General features: G+C 43.7%; 1 protein-coding gene across 2 annotated transcripts in view; it reads left to right on the top strand.

Annotated features, from left to right (window-relative positions):
* CSF2RB (colony stimulating factor 2 receptor subunit beta) overlaps window positions 1-12904 on the top strand; it is a 118042-nt gene that overhangs the window by 53266 nt on the left and 51872 nt on the right. For both annotated transcript variants that reach the window (XM_077452257.1, XM_077452256.1), the window contains 2 exons: window positions 1610-1740; window positions 2195-2387. In XM_077452257.1, coding sequence (XP_077308383.1) covers window positions 1610-1740; window positions 2195-2387 — 324 coding nt within the window. The remainder of the gene's footprint in view (window positions 1-1609; window positions 1741-2194; window positions 2388-12904) is intronic.

Raw genomic sequence — 12904 nt, 5'->3', positions numbered from 1 at the left:
GAGGAGGGTCGGTCACGTTTTTTTTCTTTTTTCGTCCGTCAGCGGAGCAAGAAGAGAAGGAGAAGACTTTGTGCGACATTTTTATTTTTTTATTTTTTAATAAAGGACTTGTCCCAAGCCATGTCATGTCATTTTTACTATTTTCACACTTTTTTTGTGAAATGGTATGGGTACATTTGTACCTGTTACCATTTCACACGGGGGGGAGGTTGGGATCTGGGGGTTCCCTTGTTAAAGGGGGCTTTCAGATTCCGATAAGCCCCCCACCCGCAGACCCCCACAACCACCGGGCAAGGGTTGTGGGGATGAGGCCCTTGTCCCCATCAACATGGGGACACAGTGCTTTGGGGGGCTACCCAAAAACACCCTCCCCATGTTGAAGGCATGTGGCTTGGTCTAGTTCAGGAGGGGGGGGTGCACTCTCACCCCCCTCTTTTCCTGCGGCCTGCCAGGTTGCGTGCTCGGATAAGGGTCTGGTATGGATTTTTCGGGGGACCCCCATGCCATTTTTTTAAAAAAATTGGCGCGGGGTTCCCCTTAAATCCATACCAGGCCTGAAGGGTCTGGTATGGATTTTGAGGGGGACCCCATGCCATTTTTTTTTAAAAGTTGGCACGGGGTTCCCCTTAATATCCATACCAGACCTGAAGGGCCTGGTTTTGAATTTGGGTGGACTCCGCAATTTTTTTTTTTAATTTTGGTTTGGGGTTCCCCTTAATATTCATACCAGACTCAAAGGGCCTGGTAATGGACTGTGGGGGAATCCCATGCCGTTTTTTAAAATTACTTTTTTGTGTATTGCCGGGGCCAACAACTCATTATAGCCGCAATTACTTTTAAATGACTTTTTTCCTTTAGAAATGTCATTTTGCTTTCAGACTGTTGTAAACGCGGGAAACATGCGCCACTTTACAGGCATACTATAGACACCCCCCAGGTATGAAATTTAAAGGAATATTTCACTTTTATTGTTTCACTTTAAGCATTATTAAGATCACTGCTCCCGAAAAAACTTTAGTTTTTAAAACTTTTTTTTGCATTGATACATGTCCCCTGGGGAGAACCCAGGTCCCCAAACACTTTTTGACAATTCCTTGCATATAAGCCTTTAAAATGAGCACTTTTGATTATTCATGTGCGTGTCCCATAGTCTTTAACGGTGTTCGCATGTTCATACAACTTTTTTGCCTGTTCTCATGTTCTGCTGCGAACTGAACCAGGGGGTGTTCATCTCATCCCTACTCTTCATATACATATACACTGTGAAGATGTCTAAATTTCCTCTTGTTTAGCAGAACCAAGGAACAGGCTGATGGCAAGAAACCAATTGTATTATATTATTATGTTAAGGGTGGTTGCACCATTAATGCCTGTGGTGTTACACAATGATTGCTCCCACAAAGTCTAACCGTACCACTAATAAGATCCTAAATATACATTTTTTTTATAATATGTTCTATCCTCATTGGTAGGTTTGAAAGTCTAGGTCACTTCAGTATTGCTTCTTGTTGCACCATACTTTGCCTAAACCTTTAATTTCCAGGTAAAGTCTGATCACAGACATAGTCCTGTCAGCATCTACATATTAGATTATCTTTCTCTGTTGCAGTTCAGACTGAGTCCCCTACAGCTCTCGAAATAAAAGACCAGTCAAACAATGGATATACACTGGGGTGGAACCCACCAAAGGTGGACTTTCCCACTATCCAATTAACATACCAGTTGTGTTACTGGAAGGAGGTACATTCTTACATAATATAACTGAATTATCTTTAAAATGTGTAATTTTCTTTATTATTATTATTCCAAGTCCTACTTCATCTTTTTCTGTATACTACGTTTTTTTATGTTCTTTTATCTTTTTCAATCACCATACTTCAGACAGCCAGTACATGCACAAATTAGGGCTCTTATTAGTAGCCTTTTATTGGGCCTACAGCCATACAGAGTAAATGATGGAGCTACCGCTGCAGTGTATTTTTGCCCATAGATATACAGCACATTACATAAAATACCGTACGAAGTTACGCGTGCATAAACGCCAACACTCGAATTTACACACTTACGTGTACAGGTGTATTTTTCAAAACATTACATTGCCACAACAAGCGTTTTTACTCTGTACGGCCATATGCCTAATATGCGGGCACATGCAAGAGCCCTGATTTTAACCATTGTTTGTATGTCACTTTAGGGAGAACAAGAATGTCCTTCTTACTCATTGGTCAATGTCTCTGGTAATCCACCTGAATATTACTTTCCAGTTTCTAAACTTGAGGGCTCCACTCACTACACAGCCAAGGTGCGTGCAAAGCCTGATGAAAAGTCTCTGTATAATGGCCCATGGAGTGTATGGAGCCAGAGCTGTTCCTGGAAGACAACCTTCGGTAATGCCAGCGATTGATAATTTTGTCATACTGCTTCTGTTCTTTTCACATTTCTAATGTGTGTTGTTATTGACCATGTTGTCAGTTTTTCCCACTGTGAAGCCTCATACACACAATCAGATTTTCCGAGGGGAAATGTGTGATGACAGGCTGTTGGTGGAAAATCTGACTGTGTGTATGCTCCATCGGAAAATTGTTGGCCAACTTTCTGTGGCAGGTTTATAAATTTTCCAAGCGTGTGTACACAAGTCCGTTGGACAAAAGTCCAAAGTACAATCACACATGCTCAGAAGCAAGGACGAGCCAGAATCGGTCGGTCTTGTAAACTAGCGTTCGTAATGGAGAGTTAACATTCATGATGTGGCAAATTATGAAATCTCGAAAATGCAGCGCACAATTCTCTTCTTCTTTAATTGGATAATAATGAAGCTGCTTTGTTGATGATACTGATGACGTTATTGCAAACAAATTTTCAAAGGCTTTTTTTTTCTAGTGATATCAAGAATAATATTATTATGCTTTTTTTTTTATTTGGGCAAGTTACCACAACACCATTATCACATAGTTTTTAAGATCAAAGATACAACTAAGGCTCGGTTCACACAGGGGCGACTTGTCCAGGCGACTTCGCCGCCTGACAAGTCGCCCCCGTTCTGTACTACGGAACCGTTCTAATAGGAGCGACTCGAGTCGCTCCGACTTAGAAAAAAGGTTCCTGTACTACTTTGGCGGCGACTTCGGGCGACTTGCATTGACTTCTATACAGAAGTCGTTTTGCAAGTCGCCGCTGAGGTCGCGGCAGGTCGCGGCGCTGCAAGTCGTGACGCGTCCTGTGTGAACCGAGCCTAAGAGTTGGTGTCTCTTGTTAATTTTACATTTTATTTTTTTTAAATGTAACTGCCTACTCCCAAACTGTCATTTGAAGTAAAACACATAGCCAAGTATTATTCTCCAAAAATTTTTTATTGTGCATTAAAAAAAGAAAAGAAATAAAATTAGACATGCTATCTGCCAATAAAACTTAACTAAAAAGTACATTCTATGAATCCAAAAATATAGAAATATACCAAATCAAATCATTATTCAACCCAAAAATTGTCAAAGCAATAACTCCAAGGCCAATAATAAATAACACGTGGGGCGCATGCGCGGCGCGGTGAGGAGAGGACGCATGGAGTGAGAGCTCCGTGAACCTGTGAGAGATCTATCACTCCCCGAGGGGATTTCAGCCTGCGTTTTCGATCGGTTACAGCCTACACCCCTTGGGGAATCAGAGGTGCATGCCGACACGTAAATCTCACCGTGGGAAAACTACTCAGAAGTCCCTGACTACTTACCTTCTCCGGACGAGGGAACAGAGCGGGATGTCGCAAAATGGCGCCCAGCCTCCGCAAGCTTCGGCAGTCACGCCAGGCCCAAGTCTCCCTCCGGCGCCCACCGCACCATCCAGTGAGTACGCTGTACACCTCACCAAGGCAGAGCTAGATGCTAGCCTCTCTGCCATGTATGAAAAGCTGGCTAATAAGTTCCAAGTGGAACTTCATAAATCTACTAACACTCTGACACAGGAGTTGGCAGCGCTGGGAGGGAGGACGGATTTATTGGAAGCCAAACATGATGAACTGCACCTTGCGTACTCGGATCTACGCAGAGATTATGACTCCATCTCAGATTCTGTTACTCAGCTGCAGGCCAATCTCGAAGATTTGGACAACAGAAACAGGCGGAACAACCTCAGGGTGAGAGGGGTTCCGGAACAGATAGCGGATCTGCTTCCTTACATTAAGCGGCTTTTTATGTCACTTTTACCGGACTCCCCGGAAACCGCGTTTGCCTGTGACAGGATTCACAGGGCTTTGAGGCCCAAACCCCCTGAGGATAAGCCGCCTAGAGACATTGTATTATGCCTTAAGGACTTTCTCATCAAGGAGGAAATTCTGCGTGCATCCCGCAATACCCCTAATATTCAGCTAGATGGAGTGAGAATTCAAATCTTCCCTGACCTGTCCCCAGCAACTTTGGAAAAGAGGAGGAATCTTAAAGAGGTCACAGCGGCTCTGCAAACGGCGAGAATCAGGTACCGCTGGGGGTTTCCTTTCAAGTTGCAAGTCCCTCACAATGGAACAACCCATACGGTCACCACTTTGCAGGGCGGCAAGGAGTTACTTGTCAAACTCGGCCTGCTGGCTCCAGAGCAACCTCAGAGGCTTCCTTCTACCCCTCGTCCTTCGCCCATTTGGGCTACCCCGTCTCCACAGCGAGATCGCAGACGACAGCGTCAAGAGCTCCGAGACTTGCAAATGTGATCACCTTTGAAGATCGTCCGGATGAGTGAGCTCCCTCTTCTGAGAATTTTTGTTGAATTACCAGTTATGCTACCGGTTTTCCCTGGTTTTCATGAATATTTTTAGTTTTCCTTTTTTTTTCGCATTCCCGTTTTGATATATGCTTCAATCACCCTTGTTTTATTTTTCTGATGAATGGTTGGCGCCTTTTTCACCAGAACTACTCTCACTGCTCGCGCTTAGGTGTCCCCCTGCTCTTTCTATTTAGCGCCTGGTGAACCCGGTCTTTGCTGCCATCAAGATTCGGGTTCCGGATTTTGGATCCTGGGTTCTGGAATCGCACTGCATTTTAGCTTGACAGTGCCTACGGAATAGAGCATTGGACTTTAAGAGTCCACTTGACTGATGACTGATGTTATTTTTATCGGGGGTATCCACGAGTTTGGTTTTGTCTTTGGTATACCCCCGAAGCCATGGTGTTTCACTAATGCTTGGTTTTTCTTTTTTCTTTTCAAATGTTTTTTTAGTTTATTGTCTTTTCTTTTACCACTTGTGAATTTATCTTCAGATTGGTATTGGGTGCCCTGCCATCCAGAAATGTACTTTAGTATACTGTTATTGTGCCTATTAATAGCGTTCTCCTTCCTCCTGTCATGGGTCTTAAAATAATCTCCCATAATGTAGAGGGCTTCAATGCTCCTCATAAGCGTAGGAAAGCATTCCGGTATTATAGACATATGGGGGGGGATATATTGTTTCTACAAGAAACGCATTTCTCTGAAACTAATCACCCTCGTTTCTTTGACCGACATTACAGGCAACATTATTTCACCACTTTTAGCTCGAAATCTAAGGGGGTGGCTATATTTATTAGAAACTCAGTTAGGTTGGAGGTTAAACACGTCTATAAAGATCCCCATAGTAGATTTATCATCCTGCAGGGTTTGTTGAATGGTAAGGAGATTACTCTGGCTAATGTTTATGCTCCTAATACCTCGCAGGCATCTTTTTTTATTTCTTTTTTCCAGATTTTGGACAGATACCTTTCCCCCCATCTACTGTTAGGTGGTGACTTCAACTTGGTGGCACATTCTAAGCTGGATAGAAGCCGGGTGGTGAGTACTGCTAATGCCTTTCCGAGATCCCTTGTCCGTCTGCTCGGTTCCCATCAACTACTCGACACATGGCGCGCCCATAATGTGGGTGCCAGAGACTATACGTTTTATTCCCATCCTCACGACAGCTATTCCAGACTGGATTATATATTTAGCACTCCGGTACTGTTAGCTAATTCATCTAAGGCCTGTATTATCCCATGCCCCTGGTCGGACCATCAGTCGGTGTCGTTCTCGGTAGCACATATAGGTATAGCCCCATCCCAGGCCTCGTGGCGCATTAATGATTCCATGCTTTCGGATCCGGCCCTGGTGGCGGAGATCGCAGAGCATATAAAGGAATATTTTACTTTAAATGACGTTGAGGACATCTCCCCCTCCACCCTTTGGGCCGCTCATAAGGCGGTTCTCAGGGGTCGTTTGATCTCTATAGCGGCCACGCTGAAGAAACAGAGACTACATGACATCTCCAGACTTACTGAAGAATTAGCGAAACTATATCACACTCATGGCCACTCCCATTCCCCTGACATATTCGCACAGATCCTGACTAAAAGAGCGGAACTAGACACTCTTCTCTCTGGGCAGACGGAGAAGGCATTGAGGTGGTCAAGGGCTACATTTTTATTGCACAGTAACTCGGCTTCTGCGATGTTCGCCAGGAAGTTGAATGCTACTATGAGACCGCCACACACTTACAAACTCAGGAACGCAGGGGGAGAATTGGTATCTCATCCGGCAGAGGTTTTGGGACTGTTTTCTAAATTTTATCAGGACTTGTTGGCAGCCCCGACCCCCACGCCGGGTCTAGCTGTTAAAGATTGGCTTGATGGCCTTCCCCTCCCCTCCCTGACTGTGGAGCAAACTCTAGCTTTGAATGCCCCTTGCAGTACAGAGGAACTCCAGACAATCATTTCATCACTGAAACCCTCTAGGGCCCCTGGTCCAGACGGTTTTACCTCTATATATTATAAAAAATTTTCACCCCAACTACTTCCATATTTGGCGAAATTGTTTAATTTTGTTTTAACAGGCCACACTTTCCCCGAGGACATGCTTCTCGCGAACATGTCCTTGATCCCCAAACCGAACAAAGACCACTCCCTCCCCCAAAATTATAGACCAATTTCGGTTATTAATAATGATTTGAAAATATTTGGCCGCCTATTGGCAAATAGACTTTCTAATATTATCCCCACTCTGATATCCCCAGACCAGACCGGATTTATCCCTTCTCGCCAACTTACAGACAATATCCGTCTTACCACTAATATTATTCAGGACGCCAATTTATTCTCCAAAAAGGTGCTACTGCTAAGCTTAGATATCCATAAGGCGTTTGATAGCGTCACCTGGCCTTATCTGGAATCTGTCCTTTCTAGGTTCGGGTTCAGGGGGGCTTTTGTGCACGGCTTTAGGGCTCTGTACCATCGCCCCTGCACCCGAATTAAACTCCCGGGATGTTCCTCTGACTATTTTCCGCTTGGCAGGGGGACTAGGCAGGGTTGCCCCCTCTCCCCCCTGCTATTTGCCCTGGCGGTGGAGCCGCTTGCCAGGGCGATATGTCTACACCCGGATATCAGGGGATATTCTAAGGGGGATCGGGGTTTCACACTGAGTATGTATGCAGACGATGTACTATTATTTTTATCAGACCCTGTGGTCTCGCTGCCGAATCTGATCCCCCTGTTGAATTCATTCCATGGCATGTCTGGTCTGGGCGTCAATCTTGCTAAGTGTGCGGCCCTTCCTATTAACATTCCCAATGCCACTCTTGCAGGTATACAGGCGAGCTTTGGTTTTACATTGTGCTGCGACTCGTTGCCCTATTTGGGTATCAAGTTGGCTGCTTCCTTACCTAAAATGTATTATGCAAATTATCCCAAAGCCTTTGCCCAGGTCACACAATTATTGCGATCTTGGGATAGTTATCGGATATCCTTTATGGGAAGAATCCAGGCTATCAAAATGACTATCCTCCCGAAGCTTTTATTTTTTTTTAGAGCACTGCCTCTATATGTCTCCCGGAACACGATTGACGGTATACAGAAAGAGATCAATCGGTTCGTTTGGCAAAACAAAAAACCTAGACTGCACAAGACGCTACTTTTCAGGCCAGCGGTCCGTGGGGGTCTGGGGCTCCCTCATCTATGGTTATATTACCTCGCGGCCAGGCTGGTGCAGCTGGCGCAGTGGCATTATCCCCCGGGTACGGTCTCATGGCTTCAATTTGAGAGATCCTCGGTGCACCCTTTCTACCTCCCGGGCCTTCTGTGGTTGGATGGGGTTCGCCCCAAACAATTAGCCACTTTGAATGGAGTGGTAGCACAATCCCTTCAACTCTGGTCTTTATACAAAAAGCGATATGCCCTGTGCCCACCCTGCCCCGGCCTGGCCTCTTTTTTGGGGGACCCTAGATTCCCGCCGGCTTTTTTGGCACCGGAGAGCTTTGAGGGTTGGTCTCAGAAAGACCTGGTTACCCTTGAGGCCCTTTCCCAAGAACAGCCGTTTTGTACCTTTGCTTCTCTCCAGGAGCAGTTCGGGTTGCCCAGAGAAGATTTCTATAAATACCTGCAGGTTCGGCATTTCTACGCCACTCATTATTTGAAGTGGGGGCTTCCCCCTCCTAATGATTTTGAGAAGATCTGTAAGTCCTCATCTAGGGATCGGGGAAATATCTCCTGGTTGTACCGCTCTCTTGGAGAGGTACAGCTACAGGCTAAATCACAGGCTATGCTAGGTTGGGAGAGGGAGGTTGGCTTCGAAATGACCCCGGAGGAATGGGAAGATGCGATTTCAAACATGCGTAAATGCGCGAAATCGTTGGCGGTCAGGGAAACTGCATTAAAACTGCACACTAGATGGTACTATACCCCTGCCAGGCTACATAGATTTTGCCCACTGGTCCCGGGGAGCTGCTTTCGTGGATGTCCGGAGCCGGGCTCCTTCTCCCATATATTTTGGGGCTGTGGGGTACTGCAGCCCATTTGGCAACGGGTAGCTGATAAATTATTCCAGGTTACGGGCTCTAATATTGAAATCACGTGCCGGATTGGCCTTTTATTTGCTGACATCCCGGGACTAACTCCCCCGGCTCAGAAATTAGCCCATACACTAGTCAATGCAGTTCATTGGACTGTGGCGTTGCACTGGAGGTCCCCGGGGGTTCCTTGGGAACAAGTTTTGCAGCGCATGGAGTCGATTAAGCTCATGGAGCGATTACACCATACTTTGCAAGACTCCATGCAGATTTTTGATCGTAAATGGTCCGTTTGGACTTCTCTGCAATGGATAACCCCAAGGCCTGACAGTCCGGCTGAGCACAGTGTTTAATGACAGGGTATATGAAGGTTTTTGATGACATTCACTTGTGGTAGCATTTTGGTTTTCTTTTTAGTTTTTTCTTTTCTTTTCTTACTTCTTTCTTTACTTTGTTTGATTTTTCTTCTATTTTCACTCAATGAGGTACATGGTTTCAGCGGAATTTTTCTATGAGTTCTCTCTGTTGGGATTAGCATACCACTCTATGTCATATCAGAGTATCAAGGATTTATTGTTGTTACATTGTATGCTATTCTCTCTGATTACTTTTGTACCGATTGACCTTTTTTATTGTATATGTTTCAATAACCTTTAATAAAAACCGTTTGTAAATAAATAACACGTTATCGCCTCCAATTCCGAAAAATGGCTTTTTAACCAATGGCCATTCAGAATAACCTGAAAAGTGTTAAATGAAAAGCGCAAAATTAAAAGTGTGAAATGAAGCATGAATCAACACTCACCAAACTTCTACTAACACGAAATTAGCAGAAGGAGCCCAAAGAGTGGTGCTAAAGAGTTGAAAAACAACATAGTACATCACTACATTCAAAATTGTTAGCCAACAATTGTGTGGCCGTGTGTATGCAAGACAAGTTTGCACCAACACTCTTTAGACACAAGTCCATGTTTTGTTGGCCAACAATCCGATCGTGTGTATGAGGCTTAAGGGTTTTGCTCATTCAAACTTTTGTGACAAAACAGTTAAAAGTGTAGATTCATTGCCGTGTCCTTGGATTTGACCTGATACAAAGCTCACCCAAACTGCTACATTTGGGGTTTGGGAGTGTATTGCTTTATAAACACTGAAGTGTATACTGTTCCATTTCCACTCCCCAGCAGGATTTTAAATGTGCCTAGATGTGAACAAGTCCTAAGCCCCTGTGCACACGGTTGGACATTCTGCCAACCAAATCCGTTGGATTTTGTCCGACGGATTTTGTCCGATGGATTGTGTCCGAAACTGTTGCATACACACGGTCGGACCAAGTTGTCGGAAAATCCAATCATTCAGAACGTGATGACGTTATTTCGTTACGACGGGACTACGTTCAGGCTAGTAGCCAATAGCTTTGGTGTAGGAATTTGATCTGAGCATGCGTGGCACTTTGTCCGATCAGAATTCTCTACACACGATCGGAGTATGTCCGATCGGACCAGTTTGTCAGAAAATATTTCCAACAAGTTGGAAAATTGGGTCAGACGGATATTCCGACGGAATCAGTCCGATGCATACCACACACAGTAGGATTATCCGACAACACGGTCCGATAGGACACATTCCGACGGATTCTCCGACCGTGTGTACAAGGGCTAAAGGTACAACAGTACATGGGACTAGGTTAACACGCCATGAAAGGGGTTTTGGCTTTTAGTTAGATGTTTGTCATTTGCACAAACACCTAACTGTGTATAGTGCACAAAAAATCAGTGGTCCATGGGACATGAAAGTCTTTCTTAGAAAGCAATTTTCTTTTAACTTCTGATGGTTAAGAAAATAAGAAATGTAAAATCTGAGAAAAGCTCAATTGTAGAAGCCATGCATATCTCTAAGTATAGGGTTTCTTAAAGATGAACTCCAGGCACAAAACTTTTATTCTAAAGCCACAGAAGATATAAATCCACTTGGTGTGCATCAAATACCTTTATAAACCCAGATATTACCTTGTAAAAAAGCAGTGACAGCATTGCTGTGAAATATATAGCCAATGCAGAGAGTAAAGCTGTGGGAGGGGCCCAGCAATTCTTCTCACTACAGGAAGGGGCAGATACAAGTCCTGTCACCCTGCACAAGGAGAGCGAGCAGCAGTAATTGGTTTTTATTACAGGAAGCTCCTGCACAGAGGCAAAGTTTCACACTGGGTTATTGTACAGATCTGGAATGGAATATACAATGTGCACCAAGATTTAAGTGAAAATACACAGTTCAGCTTAAAAAAAACATTACAACTATAACATTACATTGGGCGGCACAGTGGTGTAGTGGTTATCCCTTCACCTAGCAGTAAAAAAGGTTGCTGGTTCAAATCCCAACCATGGCACTACCTGCCTGGAATTTGCATGTTCTCCCTGTGCCTGTGTGGGTTACCTCTGGGTACCCTTGTTTCCTCCCACGCTCCAAAGACATGCAGGTAGGTTAATTGGCATCTGTCCAAAATTGGCCCTAGTATATGAATGGGGGCCTTGGATTGTGGGCTCCTTGAGGGTAGGGACCGATGTGAGTGTGCAATTTACATTGATAGGGACAATTGTAGACACTCACTCAAGATGGACTGGTGTCTTTATTCAACCTTACTGACTATGTAACTAAAAACAACACTGAAAACTGCTATAGCTAAAAAAACACTGCAAAACACATTCTACAGCTAAGGCTATCGATGTTTGTTTATAACATTCAGTGTGCATGAGGCCTTAGGCCTCATGCACACTGGACATTAAAATAACGTTATAAAAATGTTAGTAGCTTTGCAGTGAGTTTTTCAATGTTTTTGCAATAAAGTTTTTTAGCGTTTTTCCGTGTCAGCGTTTTTTAGCATTTTTATTAACATTTTTTTACAATAGCTCAAAAAAGTAAAAAAAAAATAAAAAAATAAAAATAAAAGGCTGGTGAGTGACTTTTTTGAGTGTTTATCGACATTTATCAGTGTTAGAGCGTTTTTACAGCTGCAAAACGTTTCTCAGAACCCACTAGTTTTGGGGTTTTTTTACTGCTCAAAAACGTTACTGCCCAAAATTGCTGATAACAGCCTATGTGTGCATGGACACATAGGATAACATGATGGAGAGTTTAACGACTATAGAAAAAAACGTCTACTGACAAAAACAGCTGCTGTAAAAACGTCCAAAAAGGCCCAGTGTGCATGAGGCCTTAAAGTTATATGACTGGTATCCTACCATTAGCCTGGATTCACACCTATGTATTTTTAGTGCTTTTTGCATTTTGCAGATTTGCACTACAGAACGTGTTCCATAGGAAACCATGTTAAATGGACTGTAGTGCAAAAAAAAAATGTATAGGTGTGAACCAGGCCTTAATCCTCACTGCACATGCATTTTACGAACTCTCTGTAAGGCTGGATTCACACCTATGCATTTTTAGTGCTTTTTGCATTTTGCAGATTTGCACTAGAGTCCATTCACCATGGTTTCCTATGGAACATGTTCTGTAGGGCAAATCTGCAAAATGCGAAAAGCATTAAAAATGCATAGGTGTGAATCCAGCCTTATGCCCCTTACTCACGAGTGGAATTTCCGTTGGAAAAATCTTGGATGGTTTTTCCGATGGAATTCCACTCAAGCTTGGCTTGCATACACAGTCACACAAAAGTTCTCTGAACTTTCGACCATCAAGAACGCGATGACGTACAACACTATGACGAGCCGAGAAAATTAAGTTCAATGCTTCAGAGCATGTGTCGAATTGTTTCTGAGCATGAGCACTAATTTTGCGCATTGAAATGTGTACAGACGATCGGATTTTCCGATCTGAACTTTTTCTGACTGAAAAATTGAGAACCTGCTCTCAATCTTTTGCTGGTGGGAATTCCGCCAGCAAAAGTTCGATGGAGCATACACACGGTCGGAATTTAAGACCAAAAGCTCACATCGGACTTTTGCTGGTGGAATTTCTGATCGAGTTGGGTTAGATAGTCCAGTGAGAGTCTAAAATCACTACAAGAATCTTACATGTCAGTGAACAGCTTACTAGTGGATTATAGAAGCATGAAAGTCCTATTTGTATTGTATAATATATCTTAATTTTCGGAATTTTAGTACATTCAAAACAATAAAAATT

This window comes from Lithobates pipiens, unplaced genomic scaffold (genome assembly GCF_037356315.1).
Source record: "Lithobates pipiens isolate NorthernLeopardFrog02 unplaced genomic scaffold, aLitPip1_a1.2 Scaffold_23, whole genome shotgun sequence".
NCBI classification, from domain to species: Eukaryota; Metazoa; Chordata; class Amphibia; order Anura; family Ranidae; genus Lithobates; species Lithobates pipiens.
Note: the sequence above shows the minus strand (reverse complement) of the source record. Positions and strands in the feature narration are given on the sequence as shown.